General features: G+C 52.9%; 2 protein-coding genes across 8 annotated transcripts; one reads left to right on the top strand and one right to left on the bottom strand.

The window, feature by feature from the left end:
- The first annotated feature begins 86 nt into the window (after positions 1-86).
- SLC4A11 (solute carrier family 4 member 11) lies at positions 87-9543 on the top strand. 6 transcript variants are annotated; one of them, XM_023760298.1, is made up of 20 exons: positions 87-212; positions 1636-1680; positions 3928-4080; positions 4211-4260; positions 4519-4750; positions 4833-4914; positions 5148-5271; positions 5629-5841; positions 5920-6013; positions 6114-6239; positions 6308-6421; positions 6512-6644; positions 6892-6965; positions 7368-7632; positions 7713-7819; positions 7911-8079; positions 8177-8350; positions 8530-8725; positions 8812-8981; positions 9108-9543. In XM_023760298.1, exons 2-20 carry the CDS (start codon positions 1650-1652, stop codon positions 9169-9171), a joined length of 2571 nt encoding a protein of 856 aa, XP_023616066.1. In that variant the 5' UTR covers positions 87-212; positions 1636-1649; the 3' UTR covers positions 9172-9543. The 6 variants fall into 6 exon arrangements, with proteins under 6 accessions (XP_023616066.1, XP_023616067.1, XP_014317822.1 ...); XM_023760299.1 differs by having other exon boundaries at positions 121-338; XM_014462336.2 differs by lacking the exon at positions 87-212 and adding an exon at positions 870-1355 and having other exon boundaries at positions 4214-4260.
- Positions 9544-11397: 1854 nt separating this feature from the next.
- On the bottom strand, positions 11398-24259 carry ITPA (inosine triphosphatase). Of its 2 annotated transcripts, none has more exons than XM_023760280.1 (8): positions 24106-24259; positions 22615-22672; positions 22460-22524; positions 21769-21842; positions 19744-19775; positions 18903-19100; positions 13044-13120; positions 11398-11855 (listed from the first exon to the last, which is right to left on the bottom strand). In XM_023760280.1, exons 1-7 carry the CDS (start codon positions 24169-24171, stop codon positions 13059-13061), a joined length of 555 nt encoding a protein of 184 aa, XP_023616048.1. In that variant the 5' UTR covers positions 24172-24259; the 3' UTR covers positions 11398-11855; positions 13044-13058. The 2 variants fall into 2 exon arrangements, with proteins under 2 accessions (XP_023616048.1, XP_006096467.1); XM_006096405.3 differs by having other exon boundaries at positions 18985-19100; positions 24106-24257.
- Between the last annotated feature and the right edge of the window lie 743 nt (positions 24260-25002).

Genomic DNA, 25002 nt, shown 5'->3' with positions numbered 1-25002 from the left:
GGGCGGGGCGTCTGAGCGGCATTAGGACCCAGGCGCGGCGCTGGGGGTGTGTCGCCAGCGCCCTGCGGTGTCTCGCCCGAGACGCCCAGTTTGGGGTGCCAGAGCCCGGGGTGCGGAGCCCGGGTGTGCGTGCGTGTGTGCAGCCGTCCGGCAGCCGATCGCCCGGGCCGTCGCCGAGGCCTCCGGGCGTGTGTTCGGTTTCCAGCCTGGCGGTGGGTGCCTGCGCCGGCGGGCACGACGGCAGGCCGTCGGCTCTCCGCAGCGAAGGCGGGGACTCGGAGCCGTCGGGGCCCTGGGGCATCGCGGGTGCCACCCTGCAAGGGCCCCGGGGCATCTGGGTGAGAGGGTCATGGGGGCTTTCCAGCCGGGGGCGGGGGGGGAGGGAGTCCGGATTCGAGGGAGTGGGTGGCCTGGCGGGTAGAGAGGTGGTGGGGAGAGGCCCAGGGTGGGCGCTGAGCACGGAATTGATGCTCTGCTTCGCCGTCTTGAGATTCTTACGTTTTGGCATCAGTGAGGTGGCCGTGGAGGGCTGGGGGCCTGGGAGCGGGCGGGGCGGAGCCGGGGGTCCCTGGCGCCCGAGCGCCGCGCTCTCTGCTCGCTGCTGCCTCGGGGCCTCCCTTTACGTTCTGCGCGGGTCCGCCAGTTGGTGGTGGTCCCTGGGCCTCTGGCTGACGGGACTCGGACACCTGGAGTTTGTTTGTCCGACATTTATGTGCACGTGGGCGCCCGGGATGGGAGCCGGGTGTGCGCCACCGCCACCGTCCCGACCGCGTCCTCCCTTCTGCCGCCCAGTTCCCGCCCTGCTCGCCTGTCGGCGTCCTGCCTCCTACCCGCGACCCCCAGGGTCCCCGAGCCTAGAGGCGCTGTCCTCTCGTGCACGCGGTCCTTTCTGCGGCTTCCTTCCTCGCCCGGCGCGGCACGAACAGCGGGACCATCCGGGGCCCGGCGTGGGGAGCGCGCACGGCTCCCCTTCCATCCCCCGGGCGGACCAACGGCTCCGCCTCCCAGGAGGCCCGGGACGCGGGTGGAGGCGCCAGGGGAGGAAGCCGTTGCCCCTTCGGTTTCGTGTGGCTCGGGCGCGTGAAGTTGGGGGCTGCACGTGTGATGGGTGTTGATGGCCGGGAGGCGGGTGGGGGGCTCCAAAGCCCCGGAGAAAGCGTTCAAGAGGACCAATGTGTCCACAGTAGAGCTCGATCCCAAGTATTGGGCTTGGCAGCGAAGGAAAACCCGGAGAAGTGGGCCGGATAATACAGGGAGGGCGGAGGATACCTCCTCCAGCCTGCTCAAGCCCCCCAACCTCCAGTCCAGGAGGCTGATGGGTTCTGCAACCAGTGACTCCCTCGCTATCTCACAGGGTACTGTTATTGACCCTGGGAGGAAACGGGCCGAGAACATCTCTGCCTTCTCACCTGGGCAGTCTCTAGCGGATGGGCTAAAGAATAACAGGCGTGGCTTTCTCGGGCCCGCCCTCCTACTGTCCCCTGCTCCTTTTTCTCTGAGGTTGGCCTGGGTTGGGTCCCTGGGAAGGGTAAGAAGAAATTAGCAGGGTTGGTGTGGGGTGGAGAGCAGATGGGCACCAGAGACTGTCCACAGCGGGTCGTTGGAGCTGGTAACAGTTCTTGACTTTCCTTGCAGAAAACTCGTCCATCATGTCGCAGGATGGATACCTTGAGGATTCAGGTGAGTACACTCAGGGATGGGTGTGTGCCTAGAGAGAACTCCTTGATCAAAAGCATCTGGGAGTGCTAGTCCAACTACCTGGGTGCCCCTGGCACCGGCCACCTGTCTGTGGTCCTCTACTGGTGCTGGGATGCCTTTGGACCCTGCCCTTAAGGAGGTTGTGGTGTGGTTAGAGAGGCAGCTGAAACCGCCTGGACCCGGGCAGGTCTCTGGTGGTGGTGTGGTCCTGGGAGGGCAGGCTGCTCTCCCTCCTGGGCCATATAGACCATCTAGTGATGTCCCTTGGTTCACTTTTACAATGTTCTGGTTATCTAACCAGCCTGAGGCCAAAGATTTAGATGCCTGCATTCCTCAGTCCCTGCCCAGCCCTGTGAGGGAGAGGCTGCCATTGTCCCTCTAAAGAAATGTGACTCGGCTTCTGTGTTCCCTGCTAGCTCTGCTCTAACTTTCCCTTCCCCCGTCTCTGGGATGGCTCTGTGCTGCCTTGCCTGTGCCCAGACCCAGGAACTGGCAGGGCCATCAGAGAGGTGTCTAGTGGGACAGTGCTTGGACAGACTGGTGATGTGCTCTTACCAAGGATCCCTAGGGCATGAGAACTGCATGTGCCAGGCTGCTGGCAGGCAAATTAGGCATGTGGCTGGGCTAAGGATGGAGGAGGGAGCTTTAGAGGGACCTGGTAGTGTCAGCTGGGGAGGTCCTGGGAAGAAGGAGGCAGTGTGAGGGACAGCATGGGAGAAAAATGGATGCTTCGGGTGACAGGGGAAGCTGGGGCAGGTTGGGGCTGAGAACTAGATTGTCAAAGCAAAGGAAGCCTGGAATTGGGGAGGAATGAGTTTTTCCTGGACATGAGCTCCATGACAAAAGTCAGAAGGACACCTTTTGACCTTAAAGCTTTGCTCTGGGATCTAGGTGCAGTGCAGACCTCGGGTTCACCAGTCCATGGGGGCCTTGACAGGGGAAGCCTAGCACCTCCTGTCCAGAAAGGGCCCAGGCTCAGCACAGGACAACATGAGGGACAGGGCCTGGATGTGCAGAGGAAACCAGCACTGCCCGGCAGATGTAGGCATGCTGCTGGCCCGTCCCTGTCCCTGCACAGGTGTTAGGCATTGGTGGGCTCTGAGCTACAAAGGTCCCTTTCCTGGGATCACCCGCAAGTAGTGAGCCAAAAGGGACCCATGGTCAGGAAGAGGTGCCAGCTGGGCCAAGAGTGAGGCGGCGCCCTAGGAGGACTTGCCAGAGGAGAAGGGTTCTGTGAGCCTTGAAGAAGGCTCTCTGGGCCTTCTACTCAGAGGGCAGGAGCTGGCATGGCTGGGGTGCTGGCCAGCTGGCCTGAGGCATGAGAAATCGAGGTGGGGCATGGACTGGATCTGAAGGGCCAGGGGTCAGGGCATGGGTAGCAGGTTTGTCTCAAACGGTGATCCCAGAGGCTGTGGGGAGCCCCAGCAGGGCTTGGGGAAGGTGAGAACATTTGCACCTCGCCAGGAAACCTTCCCAGAGGCGGGAGCCTGTGCTGTGGGGCAGTTGCAGGAACTGAGAGGCAGACCAAGGGTTCTGTGCTCTGGGAATCCCAAGGCGCCACAGCATGCCCCTCTCTCACCATGGGGGTGAGGCTGAGAAGAGACCTCCTTCGGCAAGTCCTATCCCCCGTCAGGCCTCTGCTCTATTTCTCAGGCTCTCCTGCTTCCCGGGTCTTGTATGATGTCTGGACTATGTCTCTCAGCCTTGATGGTTTGCCCCAGGCCCTACCTGGGAGGAGGTGCCTTAAGACCCTGTACCAATGAGGTGGGGAAGGAGGGGTGTGGATACTGCAGTGGCTCTGGCTTCCCATGATCCCATCTGGGTAGCCAGGCAGGTCTGGGTCCTGTAACCTGGAAGTTCTAGGAGGGTAGGGGTTAGGCAGTCATAACTGTGTCATTACACCATGTTCCTAGCTCAAAGTTTGTAGAATGAACATATTGTTTTTCTGGTTGAAGGATATGGGTCAGAATAGTGCAAGGCCCTGGTTCCTATAGCTGAAGAATGTTGGTTGAAAGTTGTTGGGTGGAGCCAAGACTATATACTCTATCCACTTGGGCCTGAGGCTGCCTTCCTGGCCTACGCGAGGCCTCCCCGGCCACTCTCTGAGAGTGCACCAAGTGGGACAGCCCAGGACAACAGCTCCTTGGTCGTGAAGTCCCTTTTGGGGTGTAGCGCTGACGGCCAGGCCCTCTTGGGGTGTCTTTTTCTCGGTGGTGGTTGGGTCTCCAGGCTACCTCAAGTGTGACACAGATGATGCCTCTGAAACCCATGAGGAGAGCCTGACAGAAGAGGCCTTCAACACCGTCAACTCCTCCATTGTGTCTGGCGAGAGCATCCGTTTCTTTGTCAACGTCAACCTCGAGGTGCAGCCCACCAAGGCTGGTATGGTGGTTGTAGCAGGGATAGACTTCGGGGAGGGCAGGGGACTGGAGACTGGGCAGGTAGGCTCCAGTCCACCAAGAGAGACCCGAAGAGGTGGGCTGGTGCCATGAGCCATCTCCCTTTTTTCTAGCAGACAGTGAGTCGTCTGGTGGCTGTGGGCTCCTCCACACCTCTCGAAAGGTGAGTGGCCCATCTGCAGGACAGGAGACACTGAGTCCTGGGCCTATAGTCGGGGCAGGAGGTGGCTGCTCCCCTGAGATAGCTCAAGCTGCTCCCCTCTCGCACGACACGGGGAACTCACACTAGGCCAGAGCTCATCTGCTAGGACCTTCCCCTCTGGAAGGGGATGTTGGTCCTGGTGGGAAGTGGCAGCCAGGGTGGGGCCACCATGGAGGAGAGGCCAGGTCTCACTCTTGGGCCTGTGTGGGGTCCCCACAGTACCTGAAGTTAAAGAACTTCGGGGAAGAGATCCGAGCGCACCGAGACCTAGATGGCTTCCTGGCACGGGCCAGCATCATCCTGAACGAGACAGCCACCTCGCTGGATGAGGTGCTGCGGGCCATGGTGCTCCGCATAGTCTACAACCCCCGCACCATTGAGCCTGACTGCAACTTGGACATGCTCATGGCCATGCTCTTCACTGATGCTGGGGCCCCCATGGAGGGTAAAGGTAAGGCCCATCTCCCATCCTTGGCAGGGAGGTCAGGGAGGTGGGCCAGCTGACCTCCTATCCCCCTACACCCTGTCCTCAGTTCACCTGCTGTCAGATATCATCCAAGGAGTCACTTCCACAGTCACAGGGGTACAGTACCAGCAGTCATGGCTCTGCATCATGTGAGTTGCCAGGCCACCATAGTGGGCCTCCCTACATATCACCGTGGAGCCAGGTATCCCATGTCCCTGTAGAGGCTGGCCAACCCAGTTCAGGGGGAGAGGGGGAGCATTCCCATCCCATTTGGTCATCTTTCTTATCCCTAACAGAAGTCACTGGGGGTCCAAGTTAGGTACTCGGGATGGGGTTCCCCGACCAGCAGTGGCAACTGTGTGCCCTCCCCTGTCCCTGCCAGCTGCACCTCCAAGACCCTACAAAGGCGGCACGTTTGCATCAGCCGCCTGGTTCGCCCGCAGAACTGGGGGGAGAATTCCTGTGAGGTGCGATTCGTCATCCTGGTGCTGGCCCCACCAAAGATGGTGAGGAGGGGTGGACTGCTTTCCTGGAGAGGAGGGTTCCAGGCTACCTGGCTGTCTTCTTGGGGGCATTTCTTCCATGTGCTGGGGTACGCCACAGTCCTGGCATCTGAAGGCCTCATTCTACCCTGTTCCTTCATCTCGGCCCTCCTGGGTTTCTCTGTAGCATCTTGCTAGGTCCTCATCAAGCCCTGACTTCCCCCAGAGATTGCCCAAAAGGTTGTATTTCCTTCCTGACTGAAAAGAGGTATTTTTAAAAATTACTCAAACATAGGGGCCTTTCTTTGGCTGCCCCAACCTAACCCTTGTAGTTTTCTGACAATGATTTGCAGATGTGATTCCCCCATTTCCCACCCCCAGAAAAGCACCAAGACTGCGACAGAGGTGGGGCGCACCTTTGCCACCATGTTCTTGGACATCACCTTCCGCCAGAAACTCCTGAAGACCCACACAGAGGAAGAATTCAAGGCGGCCCTAGTACATCAGAGACAACTGCTCACCATGATGGGCCAGGTCCCAAACCTCACCACACCGAGCTACAGCAGAAACTCCAACACCCAGAAACCCCAGCATGTACGGCGGGGGGGTCAAGGTGGGCCTGGGTGGGGGTTGCAGAGCATGGGCGCAGAGCTAACAGGCACCCTGCTATAGCCCATACAGCACAACGACTTTTTCCCTGTGGGGAAGGGCATCCGGGAGGACTTCGCCCGCAGGTTCGCCGTGTACTCAATGGACTTCACTGATGGTATGTGCTCTGCGGTCCCCCGAAGCTCGGCCTGTGTGGCTCAGACCACAGGACAACAAGTATACCTGTCCAGCATCCCCAACACTCTGTCCTGTCCTAGGCATTATCGGGAAAAACAGGACTGTGGGCAAGTACATCACCACCACTCTGTTCCTCTACTTCGCCTGCCTCCTGCCCACGATTGCTTTTGGGACCCTCAATGATGAGAACACCAATGGCGCCATCGGTAAGGGACTGGAGGTCAGTGGGGGGTGCCCCGGGTGTAGTGCCTGCCTGATCACTCCGCTTCCTCAGGTGTGCAGAAGAGCATGGCTGGGCAGAGCATTGGAGGCCTCTTGTATGCGCTCTTCTCTGGGCAGCCGTTGGTGGTGCTGCTGACAACTGCGCCTCTGGCCCTCTACACTCACGGTGCAGTGGGAGTTGTGGTAGGGAGATGGTGCCCGTGGTCCCTGGCCCCGGCCAAGTCCTGACCGCCCACCCCTGTCCTGCTGCCTGCAGTGATCCGTGGCATCTGTGATGACTACAGTCTGGACTTCAACACCTTCTATGCATGGATAGGCCTGTGGAACAGTTTCTTCCTTGCAGTTTATGCCCTCTTCAACCTCAGCCTGATCATGAGTCTTTTCAAGAGGTGACAGGGCCTTCCCTGAACTGCTGGGACCTTCGAACTGGAGGGAGACCAAGGCCAGGGATCTGGTCAGCCAATGCCAGCCTCTGAGGTCCTATAACCCTAGAGGGGATGGGGCTCCCCCAAGGGGAAAAGCCTGGGACTGGTCCTCTTCATGGCAGTAGGAGGTGGGGGGTCACACTGAGGCTCAGGGAAGCTTCCACCCACAACAACTGACCCCCATCTTATGAGGCATATCATCCCCTGGCAGGTCAACAGAAGATATCATTGCCTTGTTCATTTCCATCACATTTGTGCTGGATGCTGTCAAGGGCATGACCAAAAGTGAGTATTTACCTAATGGCCACTTGCTGTAGAGGGATCGGAGTTAAGATGGGGGATTATGGGCTGTGGCCAGGGCAGTCAAGCAGCATGCAAGCTAAGGTTGTTCTCGTGCTCCAGGGTGCTCTGGGGAGCAGCAGCCACATGTGCTAGAGGGTGACAGGGCTGCTCCAGGCAGGATCAGAGGCCCTGGGCCACGTGAAATGCACTGTCAGACAGGGCAGAGGGACAGCGGCAAGGGGTGGGAGTAGTGGGTGGATGGGCAAATTGATGGGGCCAGCTTCCCCTCACTTCTCCCAGATGCCCCTTCTCCCTTCAGGGCCCCCTCACCCCACATCTAGGAGGAAGCTGGGCCCCCGTCTCCCAGAACCCAGATGGCTGAGGCCTTTTGGTCTGTGTCCATAGTCTTCCAGAAGTACTACTACGGCGACCACCTTGGGAATCGCAGCTTAGTTCACAATTCCCTGGTTAGCCTGCTGGACCTTGGCACCAGCCTCAACACCAGCTTCCACACTGCCCTCAACACCAGCCTCCTGGCCAGCCCGCTGGAACTGAACCCAGAGAGCAGCCAATTACCTGAGCAACCACACCGGGACACTGCCATGCTCAGCCTCCTTATCATGCTGGGCACGCTCTGGCTGGGTTACACCCTCTACCAGTTCAAGAAGAGGTGAGGGGGGGCCTAGAGGTGAGGGGAAGGAGACACAGCCCCTGGACCAGGCTGATACACCCTCCCTCCTCTGTCCCCAGCCCCTACCTGCACCCCTACATGCGGGAGATCCTGTCAGACTGTGCCCTGCCCATCGCTGTGCTCACCTTCTCCCTCATTGGCTCCTGTGGCTTCAGGGAAATTAAGAGTGAGTTGGGACTGGACCGGCATGCAGGTGGGGTGGGGTGGGGTGCCTCCATGGAGTTGCAGGCTGGAGCAGGGTCTGTATCTTGCTGCAGTGAGCAAGTTCCGCTACAACCCCCGTGAGAGCCTGTTTAAGATGGCGGAGATGCACTCGCAGTCCCTGGGAGCCATCTGCAGTGCCATGGGCCTCGGCTTCCTGCTCTCTATGCTCTTCTTCATTGAGCAGAACCTGGTGGCTGCCTTAGCTAACGCACCAGAGAACAGGTTCACAGGACTGGGAAGGGAGGGCTGAGCAGGGTGCCCCCCTCCAAGGAGCCCACAGGGGCTCTATCTGATACATGTTCCCGCCTTTCTGCTGCAGGCTAGTGAAGGGCACAGCTTACCACTGGGACCTCCTGCTCATCGCCATCATCAACACAGGGCTGTCTCTGTTTGGGATGCCCTGGATCCACGCTGCCTACCCCCACTCCCCAATGCACGTGCGGGCACTGGCTCTGGTGGAGCAGCGTGTGGAGAGTGGGCATGTTTATGACACGTGAGTGTGACAGTGGCCCCTTGAAGCCTGAGGCAAGAGTCACATGGGCCCTAAGGTGGGATAGCCCTGGGAGGGATATGGCCCTGCAGTGCCCTAGCCTGAGAGTCACAAGTGACCCAAGGTGGGGCATGGCCCCCTTGGACTGGGGCTGGAGGTGATGCGGTGCTCTGGGACCACAGGATCATGAACGTGAAGGAGACGCGGCTGACCAGCCTGGGCGCCAGCATCCTAGTGGGCCTCTCCCTCCTGCTGCTGCCCGTCCCACTGCAGTGGATCCCTAAGCCTGTGCTCTATGGCCTCTTCCTCTACATTGCCCTCACCTCCATCGATGCCAACCAGCTCTTTGAGCGTTTGGTCCTACTGCTCAAGGACCAGGTGAGCATCTGGCCCTGAGCGAGGGATGTGGGTGGGAGATACAGCAACATCAGACCTGTCCACACCTGGTTCCCTACCACCCACAGGCCTCATACCCACCCACCCATTATATCAGGAAGGTGCCTCAGAGGAAGATACACTACTTCACGGGGCTGCAGGTCCTGCAGCTGCTGCTGCTCTGTGCCTTTGGCATGAGCCCCCTGCCCTACATGAAGATGATCTTCCCCCTCATCATGATTACCATGATCCCTATCCGGTACGGGAGGGTGGGCAGAGGGCAGGTGGGACCAGCTGGGTGGAAGAGTGGGGCTGCTGAGACGGGGCCCTCTGTCTTCTCCCTGATTCAATCTTCATCTTTCTGCCTATTCCCTCCCCTCCTCAGCTACAAACTGCTGCCCCTAATCATTGAAGCCAAATACTTGGACGCCATGGATGCTGATCACTGAGCTGCTGACTGGCAGGCCCTGGCCACTCCCTGTTGGTTGGTTCCTCCTGGTCTTCCTAGCCCGGCTGTGACTTTTTGTGGGGAGGAGTGGGTGTCTTGGAGTGCTGCTCCATGCTGCCCCCCTCACAGCTGTCCCAAAGGCCTAGGGCGTGTGTGCATTGTGGGGGTTCCATGGAGTGTGCCTGTACTTCCCATTGCCTTTTGCTTTGGGTCAAAACTGCTCAGGGCAGCTTCTGCCCAGGGTGGGACTAAGTAGGATGGATTTTCTTTTGATAAAAGAGTCAGATGCCTGAAAGAGAAACCATTTCCTTGATTGTATAAGGAATCTGCTGTATGCACATTAGAGAATAAAGCTCCTGTTTCTATGCTCCTATGTGCTGTCTCACCTCTGTAGCCTGCCCTAGCCTCTGAAGGCCACTTGAGTGCCGTGGGGAAGGGGCATAAAAGGGATCCATATGTGTAGAGTGCCATTTCTGTGCTGTCACAGTGAATATTGGCCCAACAGGGAAATGAAGATCCAGGCGGCCTTTGTGCTGCCAGGAACCTACAGGGGAAGTGTCTGGGAACAGAATGTGTGAGGACCCTGAGGAGAGGGCTTGGGGCCACTATAGAGCATGACTGGCATGGGGAGATTAGCGGGACTGACAGCAAAGGGCTCTGGCTCTCAGAGACAGTTGCAGAGCAGCCTGATCGGAGACTGAAAACAGGTGTGTAGGTCAGATTGGCAGTTTTGAACTATCTGGTCTGCTGGGTAGATTCTAAGTAGGGGAGGTAGGGTAGGGCAGGGGCTGCATCCTGCACCAGGGCATTGCTGGTGGGGATCAGTCTGATGGAGGGGAGAAGGTACCATGTTTCTGGCTTGGCCATTTGGTGGTTGGCCAGGACCCATGACAGTGGCAGCAGGCAGGGGGGGCACAGGTCTAAGGCTCAGAGGAGCGCCCCTGTACGTACCTGGGAGCAGCAGCAGTGGTAGGCAGAGCACTGTTTCACAGACACCCCATCACACCACCTTTTAGGACTGACTTAATAAATACACCATAGACCAAAGGAGCAGATGAGAAGACATCTGCTACATCTAAAACGAAAAAGGAACTAAGACCTAGATATACAAAGAATTATTACAAACCAACATAAGACGGTGACTCTGATAGAAGAGGCAAAGGCTGTGAACAGGGAAAGGGGGGCCCAAAATGTTAACAGGAATGGCCACAGATGCTCAAACATCTCAGAAATGTGAGGAATGCAACCCAGCAGTGAGATGGCACCTTCCGCTTGGTAGAAATCAGATGTATGGATGATTGAGTGGGAGATGGGGTGGGGGCTTGTGCACTGATAGGGGGAATGGAGACTGAGGCACAACCAAGACACCTCACCCTCCAACCAAGCAATGCTGTTTGTGGGGAATGAGTACTAAAGTTAAAAGAAGGGGGCAGAGTGTACTGTGCAGGACAGAACTCAGGAAGGAGCTGAGTAACAAATAGGGATGCCTTGCCCCACCCATGTGGCACATGAGCCTTTGGAGCCCCCTCCCCAGTAGCCTGGGTATCCCCCTGAGTGGCGGGGGAGGGGGGCAGCAGGGATGGGAATGTCATGTCCAGAATCACCAAGTGAGGAACAGGCAAGTCCCCAGCACCCCACATTATAAATATATATATTTATTTATTTATTTTTTAATTTCAGAGAGGGAGAGATAGAAACATCAATGATGACAGAATCATTGATTGGCTGCCTCCTGCACGCCCCACTGGGGATTGAGCCCACAACCCCCCAGGCATGTGCCCTTGACTGGAATCAAACCCAGGACCCTTCAGTCCACAGGCACTCTATCCACTGAGCCAAACCAGCTAGGGCTATATGTATATTTTGAAAATGAGTTTGGAATTATAATCATAAGCCAACATTTGAGCTGTTCTGATGTATAACCCCACAAAGCAAAAGCACTAGACTTCCCACACGGCCCACTCCCAGCCCAGCAAACACCATGGAGACCAGCTGGGCATTGGCATCACTCGATGGGTGGGTGAACAGCATGGATCTGGCATGGAAAAGGTCAGCCCTTGATCTGAGATTTGAAGAATGAAAGGAACGATGTAACACCCCAGCTAGCAAGGGCATGCGAACAACCTGGACAGTGCTGTCCTTGTCCCACCAACACCCCTTCCCCTTCCACCTAAGAGATTTCCTGCTCCTGCCAAAAGGGATTCAGGAGACAGACACCCGCCTGGGGCAGATTTCAAAGCAGATACATCCAGTTTATTTTGGAGTGCCTTCCAGAATTTTTCCTTGCCGCATTTAAAACACACTGAGAATTTCTCCCCCAAACCCTCAATTCTGTCAAGGCCCATGTAATGCCTGAGGTCCTTTCGGGTCCTGGAGGCTGTAGCAGAGACCAATGGTGTCCCTTGCCCAAAGCTCCTCCAAACAGAGCCATCTGCTCCTCCAGACTGGTGAGGCTGGTCTGGTGGGGCTGTCAATCTCAACACCCCCAGGAAGTGGTAACCCTAAAGGACATACTTGGGGGGTGCCTGCCTGATGGAGGTTTCAGGCTAGCCCTCCCCAGATCCCCGTTGAGCATGCTCATCATCATTCTTAGAAATCAGGCCGCCAAAATATTCCTGCAGCTCACGCAGGGCCCGGAAGCGATGGGAGATGGCATTCTTCTCAGCTTTGGACATCTCTGCGAACCTAAGGGGCGACAGCAGCAGCTTAGAGAATAGGGAGCCCAGATCAGGGAGGGTAGAGATCCAACTCCCCTCCCCCCAGTTAATTCCAGAGCCCAAAGCTCAAGGATTCCCCAGGAAAGGGTAGCAGCTACTTTCTTAAAAATTGAAACGTTTTAAAATCCCCTATAGGTAGAAACTCATATTGATGGTTGTGGAAGGATATTAAACTTGCTCCAGTGTGTCCAAAAGTCATTAAGGGAAGCTGGGGACAAGGGGATGAGCTGCGTGTTTGATCGGTTTTGTCATCTATTGACAGGAAGCAGTGAGGCCTGACAGTAAACACAGCAGTCTCCTCTAGCACCCTGCGGGGGGAGGGCAGGTGAGCCGGCCACTGGCCTGTCCTCCATGCCAGGACTCCTGTGAGGTGGTCATCCCACACCCCAATGGTGGGCTTCAGATCTGTGCTGTCCAGTATTGGCCACTAGCCACGAGTGGCCATTTAAATTTGAACCAATTACAACTGAATAAAACGATTTCGGTTCCTCAGGCACCCTAGCCACATTTTCAATGCTCCACAGACACCTGTGGCTAATTGCTACTGGACTGGGCCGCACAGATGTATACAACACTTCTGTCACCAAAGAGCATTCTCGGACAGTGCTCTTTCATGTTGTCCTCAGCCCTGTCTGGCCACTTGGAGACCTAGGCCATGCTCCCTAAGGGCCGCTCCAGCCTGGGAAACCCGACTCCAATACTGGCCAACGTGCCCCATGTCAATAAAGGAGGAAACTGGTATGAAATACTGAGAACACTCAGCACCAAGGGGGTTTAATGTGATGCCCACCAAAGGCTGCAAAAGTGCTAACATTTTTCCAAACTAGATAGGGGGAGTCAGAAGACCACCCCCAAAACTGTCATATATATACATGACAAGCCAAGGTCAGAGAGGGGAAGACACTGAAGTCACACAGCTGCTCTGCTATGAGCTGGAGCCCGAGCCCAGGTCTCCCAGCTACGCCTGGCTGCCTCCCCCACCGTGGACTGGGCCACCCAGATTCCTTGCATCCACCCCAGCAGAGCTGCCTTCGGCTGGAACGGCAGTCTCAGAGCCTGACTCTGTCCATATCCGCGTGCCTGCACACTTGGGTGGGGCACTGACCCAACACACACCATGGCTAGTTTGACCCCAAGAAGAAACCGGGCTGCTTACGTTTGCTCGTATCCATCAGGTTGAAAGCAGGGGTCCCAGCCGAAGTCCCGGCAGCCTCGAGGTACCACAATCCGGCCCTGCCAGAGGAAAGGGGGACAGGCATGTCACTGGGTTTGGAGGAGATACACTAGAGGAAAGCAGTAGCCAGTCTGAGTTTAGTTAGGGATTTGGTTAAACCCTAGTTACTAAAAATACATGGTTTCAATGGGCCCACAATGCCTGCAAATGTTTGCTAAACACATAAGTAAAATGCAGTTCTCCCCTCACATACAGGGGAGAAACATGTACTTGATATCCCCCCTGTAGCCACCCTCCCTCTCTACAGCTTTGCCAAATGGTGACCTATTGAAGAGTCAACTGTGAAAACCTGACAGAAAACACTTTCTCCTAATAGGAGATTAAAGTCCCTAGAATTTGCAGATGAGCCCTATGCCTGCTATTACTGCATTTCTCAAAAGACAGGCTCTAACAATTAAGTGAAATAACATGATAGAAATTACTTAGCACAATGTTCAACATAAAAATGAGGTCAATAGCCTGGCCAGTGTGGCTCAGTGGTTGAGCGTCAAACTATGAACCAGGTCATGGTTTGATTCCCAATCTGGGCACATGCCTGGTTGTGGGCTCAATCCCCAGTAGGGTGCTTGCAATCAACGATTCTCTCATCATTGATGTTTCTATCTCTCCCTCTCTGAAATCAATAAAAATATATTAAAAAATTAAAAAATGGGAAGAACCAAGATGGCGACATAAGTAAACACTAGTACTTGCCACCTCCCACAACCACATCAAAATTACAACTAAAATACAGAACCATCATTCAGAACCACCTGAAAGCTGGCTGAATGGAAGTCCTACAACTAGAGAAGATGAAAGTGCATTGAGACTGGTAGGAGGCCAGAGGCATCGAACGGGCTGGTCCAATACCCACATGTGGAGTTTCTTTAATCAGGAGGGATATCTCCAAGGCCTCCTGTGAGAGGCAAGGGGTCCCAGCCCCACACCAGACCTCCAGCCCAGGGTTCCAGGGCTGGGAAGAGAAGTCCCCATAACTTTAGGCTATAAAAACTAGCGGGGCCCTAGCCGGTTTGGCTCAGTGGATAGAGCATTGGTCTGTGGACTGAAGGGTCCTGGGTTCGATTCAGGTGAAGGGCACATGCGGGGTTCTGAGCTCGGTCCCCAGTAGGAGGCGTGCAGGAGGCAGCAATCAATGATTCTCTCTCATCACTGATGTTTCTATTTCTCTCTCTCCCTCTTCCTTCCTCTCTGCTATCAATAAAAATATATTATAAAAAAAAAAAAAAAACTAGCGGGGATTGTGGCTGAGTGACACAGAGGCAGTTGGAGTCCCAGGTGTTCCTCTTAAAGGGCCTGCACAAGAACTTATATGGTCCTGAGCTTCAGTGCTGGATGGCAGCTTTGGGGGTGTCCAGGGACATACAGGGAGGAACTGGACTGTCTGGCACAGGGACAAGAACTCGAGGGTGAGTTTTCCCCAACAGTAGTGTTCACAGGGGTCATTGTTCCTGTGCTGAGACCTCTCCCATCGCAAAGCTGCCTGGCAGCCATATCTGAGTTTCCATCAGCATGGTCCACACTGTTCATTCCCCCTGGTGAATCTGAGACCCCCGCCCTATCCTATTTTCAGCCCCACCCAAGCTGTTTGCAGCTGCTTTTCCATATGAAATGGCCTGTACTGGCTCAGGTTTCAGACATTGCTAAAACTCTCTTAAACAAGCAGCAGCTGGAGTCAGCATGCCCGAAACCTATCAATAAAAGGTCCAAGACCCAGCACTAGCATCAGCCTGCCTGGCCTCACAGCTTGTCCTCGCCTGGGCACTTCCTAGCCCAATACAAATAGCAGCCATCTGCAGATTTCTCTGTAGCTCTTGCCAGGTGGCCCCAGGCAGTGGCTGACTTTGCAACTCCCAGAAGGCCTCAGAGCCAGTGACCCAGTGGACAGCTTCAGACCATACCAGATTACAACTCTACACATCCACAAGCGACACACTCAAGGGGCAGACTCAGTGAGCACCAAAGCCCCACTGAAGCACGTCCTGTTCCATAGGGGTGTCTCCTGTATAGCAGCTCTTCCATTATAGACGCAGCTGGTCCTCAGAGCCAATTGGCCTGGAGGCCAATTCCTCCCAGTGACGCCAATTCCTTCTCATGATGCCTATCAAGGCTCAACTACAACAAGACTGTGCACACAGCCCACACAGGGGCGCACCTAAAGTGCCCAGCTCAGGTGACTGGGGAGGCTGAGTCACTGGGCCCTACAGGACACCTATTACACAAGGCCACTCTACCAATTCCAGGAGACATAACAGCTCTACCTAATACATAGAAACAGGGAAGCAGTCAAAACACAGAGACAAAGAAACATGTTACAAATGAAAGCAAACAAGCTACTGGATATAGAGTTCAAAGCAATGGTTATAAGATTATTCAAAGATCTTAATAAGAGCTTCAAAGGACTTAACGAGATCTTCAAGGGACTTAGTGAGACTTTCAAGGATTTTAGTGAAAATTTCAAAGACATAAAAGACCAGTCAGGCCCTAGCTGGTTTGGCTCAGTGGATAGAGTGTCGGCCTGTGAACCAAAGGGCCGCAGGTTTGATTCTGGTCAAGGGCATGTACCTCGGTTGCAGGCTCCTCCCCGACCCGGGCCCTGGTCAGGGCATGTGCAGGAGGCAGCCTATCAATGTGTTTCACTCACATCGACGTTTCTCTCTATCTTCCCCTCTCTCTTCCACTCTCTCTCAAAATCAATGGAAAAATACCCTCGGGTGAGCATAAAAATAAAAAAAAGTCAGAAATTAAACATACACTAACTGAAATAAATAATCTATAGATTCAACAGTAGAATAGAGGGTTCCGAGAATTGAATCAACGATTTGAAATGAGGAAGCAAAAAACATCCAATCAGAAGAGCAAGAGAAAAAAGATTCCAAAAATATGAAGATAGTGTAAGGAGCCTCTAGGAAAACTTTAAGTGTATCAACATCTGCATTATGGGGGTGCCAGAAGGAGAAGAAAGAGCAAGCAATAAATTGAAAAACTATTTGAAAAAATGACTGAAAACTTCCCTAACCTGGTGAAAGAAATAGACTTACAAGTCCAGGAAGCACAGAGTCCCAAACAAGAGGAATCCAAAGAGGCCTACACCAAGATACATCATAATTAAAATGCCAAAGGTTAAAGACAAAGAAAGAATCTTAAAAGCAGTAAGAGAAGAGCAGTTAGGTACCTACACGGGAGCACTCATAAGACTGTCAGCTGATTTGTTAACAGAAACTTTGCGGCCAGAAGGGCGTGGCAAGAAATATTCATAAAGTGATGAATAGTAAGGACCTACAACAAGATTACTCTACCCAGCAAAGCTATCATTTAGAATTGAAGGTCAGATAAAGAGCTTCACAGACAAGAAAAAGCTAAAGGAGTTCATCACCACCAAACTAGTACTACATGAAATATTGAAGGGTATTCTTTAAGAAGAGGAAGAAGAAAAGATAAAAAATCTGAATAAAATGGCAATACGTATCAACAACCAAATTTAAAAATAAACGAACAAGAAATATAATGAACAAAACAAACTGATGAATAAAATAGGATCAAAGGCACGGAAAGACTAACAGTCTCAGAGGGAAGAGGGGGAAGGGTGGGAAGAGATTAAACAAAGGTCTTACATGCATGTACTAGTAGGCATTACCGATGGACACAGACAATAGGGCGGTGAAGAGATGGGGTGGGAACCAGGTAGAAGGAGGCAATGGGGGGAAAAAAGAGGGACATCTGTAATACTCTCAAAAATAAAGATTTAAAAATAGATAAAAAGAAAAAAATTAAAAATGAGCTCAATACTGGCTGTAATAAGCAAATTCCAACAGAAAAATGTTACAAAGAGAACAAATTATAGCCCAGTGTCACAAAATGTCATGTTGCCATGGAAGCAATAAAAGAAAAAAAGCAATTTAAAAAAATATAAGAGAGGTAGTAGAGGATGGGGATTAGCCACATAAATTCCAAGTTATTTAGACCAAAGGTGAGTTCTGCTCCTGCTAGCAGGGAGACTGAGGCAGTTACTACTCTGAACCATACCCAAGTAACACACTGTATGAACATCTGCAGGAAGGCAGGCAGTGTTGTCAGTACTGGGGTTACAGCAGGCCTTGCCTTGCCCTCACAGAATGGATCTTAAGCAAAACGGGCATCAAACTAGTAAACAAATTACCAAATGCCAAGTGGCTTAAAGGGAACAAACAGGGAGCTGGACTCAAGAACAGGATAGAATGACTTGGGAAGGCCTCAGGGATAGAGCAAGAACATTCCAGGCGGCCCTGGCCGGTGTGGCTCAGTTGATTGTTGTCCCACAGACTGAAAGGTCGAGGGTTCAACTTCTGGTCAGAGCACATACCCAAGTTATGGGTTCGATCTCTGGTCGGGGTGAGTACAGGAGGCAACCAGTAGATGTTTCTGTCACATTAATGTTTCTCTCTCTGAAATTAATTTAAAAAAGAACATTCCAGTCGGAGAACATTCCAGGCTGATGCCAAGGCCCTGAGATGGGGAAGGGCTTGGCATATGCATTGCTGAAAGGACAATGTGATTACGTTCAGAGAGCTCAGGTAAGAACATGAAGAAACAGGGCCACCCTGCGTAAAGTGGGGGCTGGGAAGCAACAAAGTGCATGAAGCAGCCAAAGCTGGGGCGACAATAGGGAATGGTAGGGACAGCAGTGACCTGGCCTTGTCAGCAGGGCCTGTGGTTGTTCAAAGTTCTGATTTTTGAGAGAACATTCCCGTGTTCATAGCAGCATTATTCACAGTAGCCAAAATGTGGAAGTAATAAATGCCCATCGACTGATAAATGGGTAAAGAAAATGTGGCATTACATACAATGGAGTATTGTTCGGCCTTAAAAACGAACTCATGCTACAATATGGCTGATCCTTGAAGATATTATCATAAATAAGCCAGTCACAAAAACATAAATACTACAGCATTCACTTATATAAGGTGTCTGAAGTTGGACTCTTAGAAACTGATGCCAGGGGCTAGGGAGAGGGGAAAGGGACAGTTGCTAGAGAGCTGTTGCACAAGTGTGCATATAGTTACTACTGTACACTTAAAACGGTGAAGATGGTAACTTTTATGTTATGTGTTTTTAACCACACACACACACAAATATAACCAGGTAAGGCAACACACCTCTGTGGTCAACCCCTGGTGGAGTCTCTGGGATAGCGCTTTGTGGGCTACAGTGGGACTCTTGGATTTTATCCTGAGCAGAAGAGAGAAAGCAGAGGAGTGAATCCCCACAATGTGGGAATATACTGGGGGGGTTGGGAGGGGTGCATGCAGCCAGCTAGAGGGTGGTGTGGGCCCTGTGAGAAGTTGCTGAACCTCACAGGTAGGCATGAGGTGCTGAAGGACAGCTGGGGAAGGAATAAGTTGGGGGAAGATTCTATGTGAACATGAAAAGTTAGAAAGCTTGTGTGATATTCAAGTAGTTGGATAAGGAGATTGGAACTTGGAGAAGTCTGGGATGTAGATATAGCTCTGGGAGTTGTCTTCTTCAGTTTCCACATTTGCTTCTCAGGAAGGCATACAGTGCAGAGCTCTAGGTCAGTGATGGCGAACCTATGACACGTGTGTCAGAGGTGATACGCAAACTCATTTTTTTGGTTGATTTTTCTTTGTTAAATGGCATTTAAATATATAAAATATCAAAAAATTTCTATTTGTGACACAGGGTCACATAGATTTCGGAACTGATAGCATTTTTTCTGATGGTGCCCAGGGGCAGATCTGGGCAAAGTCCTACGAACTAACTCTGGCTTGGATGCCTTCCCACTACCTTCCAGCAGAAGACACTGGGCCAAGAGCTGGAGTCTCAGCGCCCTCTGGTGGCATGTTGAGGAACCAGCATGGGTACGCACCGAGGTCCGGCCCCTGAAGAGGCGCACAGGCTCACTTGCGTTGCCAGTGCTGAATGCGAATGTACAGAGAGCATAGGCCGACTTGTCCTCGAACCCGGCCAGGAGCTGGTGGAGACCTGCGGACAGGTGCAGTGAGGGCTTAGCGCAGTCGGTGCCAGCTAGCCCCCACTCCCCACCCTGAGGCCCCAGATTGAGGGACATATGCCAAACTGGGGGTTTTATACATGTCATCAGATAGGCTTTGTGGTGATAAACCTGGAAGTTGAGTCATGGGGAGATGGGGTTCATTTGCTGTTCTACTATTATATATGCTTAAATGCTCATTAATATAAAGTGTTTTAGCAGCACCTAAAGAGGGAACATTTTGGCCTACAACTGTAGGTGACAGAGTAGGCATTGCTGGGGCCCAGGAGGGGACCCGAACCCCCAGGCCAGGCCCTGGCTGAGGCAAGGACTGGCAAGCAGTCAGTAGGGCCAGTCCTCTCACCCAAAATCAACTGCAGTGCCTTTGTTCCTCAAATTCACAGCTCCCACCACCCCTTTCCCATCCACTCCTTCCTTATCTCAGCGCCCCCTAGAGTCAGGTGTGCAGGGAAAGTATGAGCTGCAGGTTATAGATGGGGAAACTGAGGTGAACAGAAGGGCTCCATGGTGGGGCTGCAACCTGAGATTCCTGATTACAAGTGGGGCCCTCCCCTAGGCCACCTCGGGATTCTCAATTCCCAACAGATCTAAAGGAAGAAATAAAGGGAATAATACCTTCAGGCTTTAATTTCTCCAGAAACCACTTTCTGCAAGACAAACAAAGGTGAGTCAGACACCAGGAGATAGATCTTCGGACCACCTTCTTCTTGGGTTGCAGTCCCCCAGGGATTAGAGCCCTGGGACAGCCAAGCGATTCACATGATAAAGAATGTCTCGCTCTAACCGGTTTGGCTCTGTGGATAGAGCGTCAGCCTGTGGACTGAAAGGTCCCAGGTTCAATTCCAGTCAAGGGCATGTACCTTGGTTGTGGGCACATTCCCAGTAGGAGGTGTGCAGGAGGCAGCTGATCGATGTTTCTAACTCTCTATCCCTCTCTCTTCCTCTCTGTAAAAATATCAATAAAATATATATATATTTTTAAAAAAATGTCTCACCCTGGGCAGTGTGGCTCAGTTGGTTGGGCATCGTCCAGTGCACCTACAGGTTGCAGGTTCAACTCCCAGGCAGGGCACACACCCAGGTTGAGGGCTCAATCCCCAGTAGGGGGCATGCTGGAGGCATCCAGTCCATGTTTCACTCTCACATTAATGTTTCTCTCTCCCTCTCGCTTCCTCTCTAAGAAGCAATTTAAAAAATAATTTAAAACAAACAAACAAAATGTCTCAACTCAAAATGAAGACAAATCATCCAATAGGAAAAAGGAAATGGAGGCAAACAGGCAATGCATAGAAGAATCAATAATTCAATGAAGGCCTCCAGCTGAGTGATAATTAGGCAAGTGTAAATTAAAACTGCATGTGGCCCTGACTGGTTTGGCTCAGTGGATAGAGCATCGGCCTGCGGACTGAAGGGTCCCAGGTTCGATTCCGGTCAAGGGCATGTACCTTGGTTGTGGACACATCCCCAGTAGGGGGTGTGCAGGAAGCCGCTGAATCAATGTTTCTCTCTCATTGATGTTTCTAGCTCTCTATCCTTCTCCTTCTCCCTTCCTCTCTATAAAATAAATAAATAAAATATATTTAAAAAAAAAAATGCCGAAACCGGTTTGGCTCAGTGGATAGAGCGTCGGCCTGCGGACTGAGAGGTCCCAGGTTCGATTCCGGTCAAGGGCATGTACCTGGGTTGCGGGCACATCCCCGGTGGGGGATGTGCAGGAGGCGGCTGATCGATGTTTCTCTCACATCGATGTTTCTAACTCTCTGTCTCTCTCCCTTCCTCTCTGTGAAAAATCAATAAAATATATTAAAAAAAAAAAAGAAAATATACCTCCCTATACCCTTTAAAAAATAAATAAATAAAATAAAACTGCATGTGATAACACTTTATACTCCCCACATTGCAAATATGGGGCAATGTATAAGTGTATAAGTGTATACAGGTGCTACTGCCTTGGCAAACATACTGGCAATCTAAATGTTAAATATATACATATCCAAGACCCAGCAACAGCACTGGTGTGCATTTGCCCCCTAACCACTGAGAGGGGCATTTAAATTGCGGTATTTGTATCCTAGAGATACAACAAGACCTTCTAAGGGGGTCTAGAGCACTGGATAGGAAACCCATTTTCAGCTTTTTTTAAAAAATATATTTTTATTGATCTTCAGAGAGGAAGGGAGAGGGAGAGACAGAAACATCAATGATGAAAGAGAATCATTGATCGCCTGCCTCCTGCACGCCCCACACTGGGGACCAAGCCCGCAACCCGAGCATGTGCCCCTGACCAGAAACGAACCCGGAACCCTTCTGTCTGCAGGCCGACGCTCTATCCATTGAGCCAAACCAGCCAGGGCCATTTTCAGATCTTGACTTTCTTATTTTCTCTTTCCTGAAATCGATCTATCCAGGAATGTACCTCTTCAACAGGTGGGTTCCCCTTGCCCATCCCCACTTACACAATCACATTCTCACACTTTACAAAAGAAAGGCATGCCTTTCCCCATCCCTAATCCTTCCTCAGGACAATGTGAAATACTGGTGTTGATGCCAAGATAGTGAATGATCTGTGATATCAGGTAACCAATCATTTCCAAGTTCAGATGGTTTTGGGGGCAGGGCTCTGTAAGGGGGAGCACTCACATGTAGGGGCCAGGGAGGCCCCCAAGGGCATTGAAGCACAGACAAGTATCCTCCACCAGTACAGGTCCCTGCACCTGCAGCACAAGGAAATACAGCCCTGAGACCTGCTACCAGCAACAGTCCCTGCTGCAGCCCTGAATTCCCAGGCCATCCAAGCTGGAGCCAGGCCCACAGCTGGTTGGAATCTGCAGCAACAGCATATAGAGGTCCGTCCACCTGCTACCGGGATTAGCCCTTGGCTAATCTCTTATATTCGTTTGAGAGATAGGGACACCAAAAGCCCTGGCAGGCTGTAAAGCCCGCTCCAGGCACGGTAAGAGAAAAGGTGGGATTCATAGTCAGGCAGCCTGACCCTTCTGAAAGTGCTCTTTCTCAGTTCCACAGAGATAAGTGAGGGCAGGGATGGATGGATGTGGAGAGAATTTGGGGCTGGAATGTATGTATCTGAGAATTAGAGAGAGAGAATTATGTGTGTAAGTGGTGGTCTGGGGAGATACTATACAGTCAAGGGTGAGAAAGGCAGTATTCCAGGGCCAACATGAACTAACCCCAGAACAGCTAGGCCTGGGCAGGTCCTTGAGTCATACCCAATTGTGCCCACGCTATTGTTCTCCACTCATCCCCAGCAGGCACAGGCCCCAGAGCCACCAGGACAAGAGAAGTGAGCAGAGCACACATGTGGAGCAAGCACCTGGCGAGCTGCCTCCTGACACTTCTGTATGGAAATCTCGTCAGGCTCTCCCTGGTACTCCGGCACTTATGAGGAAAAAGAAATACAGAGTCAGGTCACCAGCTGACAAGAGAAATCAAACTATCTTTAAGAAATAAAACAAAACAGAGACATACGGTCAATTTTCTTTGCCACCAAAGTACATGGAAACTTGTCTCCTAGAATCTGAATGACCTGTTGCAACATGAAAGAACATTTATCACCATTTGTTAACGATTCCCCATTATTACACAAGCTCTCATCCGCCATTCTAATCAGGTACCCTAAAACTTACTAATCAGGCCCATGAGCCTCACCCCAGCCTTCAGGGTCCGCTCCAGCAGGTCAGCTCCCTCATCTCCACAATCTCCTACTTCAGGTCTCCCATGCTAACTGCCCATCCAGAATACCCACTTCCCTTCTCCATGCTCCCAGAAACCCTATTTTTTTTAAATTAACTTATTTTTTATTGAATGTATTGGGGTGACATTGGTTAATTTTTAATAACCCCTATCTGAAATTTAGCATCTCTTTTAATTGTGAATATAGAAAACCAAAATAGCATTAGCAGTCCCTCCCCCACCTCCAATGATTTTTAGAGAGAATGGAAGGAAGATAGGGAGAGGGGGACGGGGAGAAGGAGAAAGATCATTGTGAGACAAACACATTGGTTGCCTCCTACCTGAGCCCTGATCTGAGGCAGGAATCAAGCCTGAAACCCAGGTACGTGCCCTTGACCGGGAATAGAACCCAGGATCCTTCAGTGTGTAGGTAGGTCGACGCTCCAACCACTGAACCACACCGGCCAGGGTACCTGTGACCTTTAAGTCACAAATGTCACCCTGGCAGGTGTGGCTCAGTTGGTTGGGCTCCTCTCCCCCCCCCCCCCCCCCCGCAAAGGTTGCCGGGGTTGCAGGTTTGATCCCTGGTAGGGGGCGTGCAGGAGACAGCGATCACATTGATTTTTTTCCAAAAAAATCACAGATGTTGCCATATTCCCTCCCATACAGTTATAGGAGATGTCTCAAAATATCATTTACCGGTACAATCACATTTTTAAATTTTAATTTTAAAAAAGTTTATTGATTTTTAGAGAGAAAGAGAGAAATTTGTCGTTCTACTTATTTATGCATTCACTGGTTGACTCTTTATGTGCTCAACCTTGGCTATCAGGATGACACTCTAACCAACCGCACTCCTCAGCGAGGACCGACATTGAGGACCACATTTCGGGACCGCGGTAGGGCTCGGAGGGCCCAGGTGGGATGTCTGTCCCGCGCCCTGTCGCCCTCGAACCAGCAGCGCGGCCCGGATCAGCTCAGAAGGGTGTCGGGAGCCCGCTTTGAAGTCTAGCTCAGTAAGTGACCTCGGGACAGGTGCCGAGGACCCCGCCACTCCTCTGAACTCACCAGCCCTGCGGCCCCGGCCGCCCCACTCCGCGCGGTCCGACCCGTCCCGCACGCTCCATCCGACCCATCCCTGCGGGTCCGGCGCTCCGCTCCCCCGGCGCGACTCTCCCGCGTGCTTCCTCCTCCCGGAAGCCAGTTCTCCGCCCCGTCCCCAGCCGACCTGGCCACACGCTGCCCGCCCAGCCGCCTCCTGGCCGGCCCCCCACACCCTCCCGGCACCTCCTCCAGCTTCTTGGCGTTCCCCGTGACAAACACGAGCTCCTTCCCGGCCAAGGAGGCCGCCATGGTGAGCCTCAGCTACCTCGCGGCCCCACCGGAAGCCCCTCCACCGCGGGTTGCAGGCACTTCCGGCTGGCGGCGGAAGTGGGCGGCCAGCCTAGCGATCCCGGGCAAGGCAGCCTCGGGATCCCACGGCGCGCAGCGGGGCAGCGGCGACAGCCTAGCCGGCTTGCAGAGGGACAGAGCCCGGGGAGAAGAGGGCGCTTATTCCGGATGAGCAGCCTCGGGCGCCGCGCGCTAGGAGGAGGAACCTGGCGCCGCCACCCTGCTCCCCCGGGCAGCGGTCTTCCCCAGTGCAGGTTGAGCGCTCCGAGATCTGTCTCTCCCAGCCAGCGACGCTAAAAGCCGGGCCGAAAGGTACCATTCCAACCACCGGCCCCCCCGCCGCTATCGCCCCTCTCTGGAACTGGAGCACCAAGCGAAGCACAGAACTCCGTCCTTCCTACCCCGAATTGCTCAGCCCTTCGCAGTACTCACGTCTCCGCCAGATCTTTGCATCCCGAACACAGCAAGAATAGACCCACCTGGGCGACAGACCCACTGCTGTCTCCCTCCTCCAGAGACTCAGCAAGGGCAGATTTAGGGCCAGCTCTACTCATGGTGAGGCAACTTCTGTCGAAGGAGTGTCAATACCCTGGAGGTCGATCAGTGCCTGGATGAGTTATTTTTTTAAATATATTTTTATTGATTTCAGAGAGGAAGGGAGAGATAGAAACATCAATGATGAGAGAGAATCATTGATCGGCCGCCTCTCGCACGCCCCTCACTGGGGACGGAGCCCACAACCTGGGCATGTGCCCTTGACTGGAATCTAACCCGAGACCCTTCAGTCCCCAG

The sequence above is a fragment of the Myotis lucifugus genome, unplaced genomic scaffold (genome assembly GCF_000147115.1).
Source record: "Myotis lucifugus unplaced genomic scaffold, Myoluc2.0 scaffold_178, whole genome shotgun sequence".
In the NCBI taxonomy this organism is placed as follows: Eukaryota; Metazoa; Chordata; class Mammalia; order Chiroptera; family Vespertilionidae; genus Myotis; species Myotis lucifugus.
This window is presented reverse-complemented; position numbering and strand designations above follow the sequence as displayed.

Excerpts from the sequence above, each read along its gene's own strand:
- SLC4A11 (XM_014462335.2), top strand. The coding sequence starts at position 1,115 with ATGGCCGGGAGGCGGGTGGGGGGCTCCAAAGCCCCGGAGAAAGCGTTC. Across the intron at positions 6,240-6,307 it reads GAACACCAATGGCGCCATCG|GTGTGCAGAAGAGCATGGCT; the intron begins GTAAGGGACTGG and ends CCGCTTCCTCAG. Across the intron at positions 8,982-9,107 it reads ATTACCATGATCCCTATCCG|CTACAAACTGCTGCCCCTAA; the intron begins GTACGGGAGGGT and ends TCCCCTCCTCAG.
- ITPA (XM_006096405.3), bottom strand. The coding sequence starts at position 24,171 with ATGGCGGCCTCCTTGGCCGGGAAGGAGCTCGTGTTTGTCACGGGGAAC. Across the intron at positions 19,776-21,768 it reads GGCCTCCCTGGCCCCTACAT|AAAGTGGTTTCTGGAGAAAT; the intron begins GTGAGTGCTCCC and ends TTTGTCTTGCAG. Across the intron at positions 11,856-13,043 it reads CCTGATGGATACGAGCAAAC|GTTCGCAGAGATGTCCAAAG; the intron begins GTAAGCAGCCCG and ends GTCGCCCCTTAG.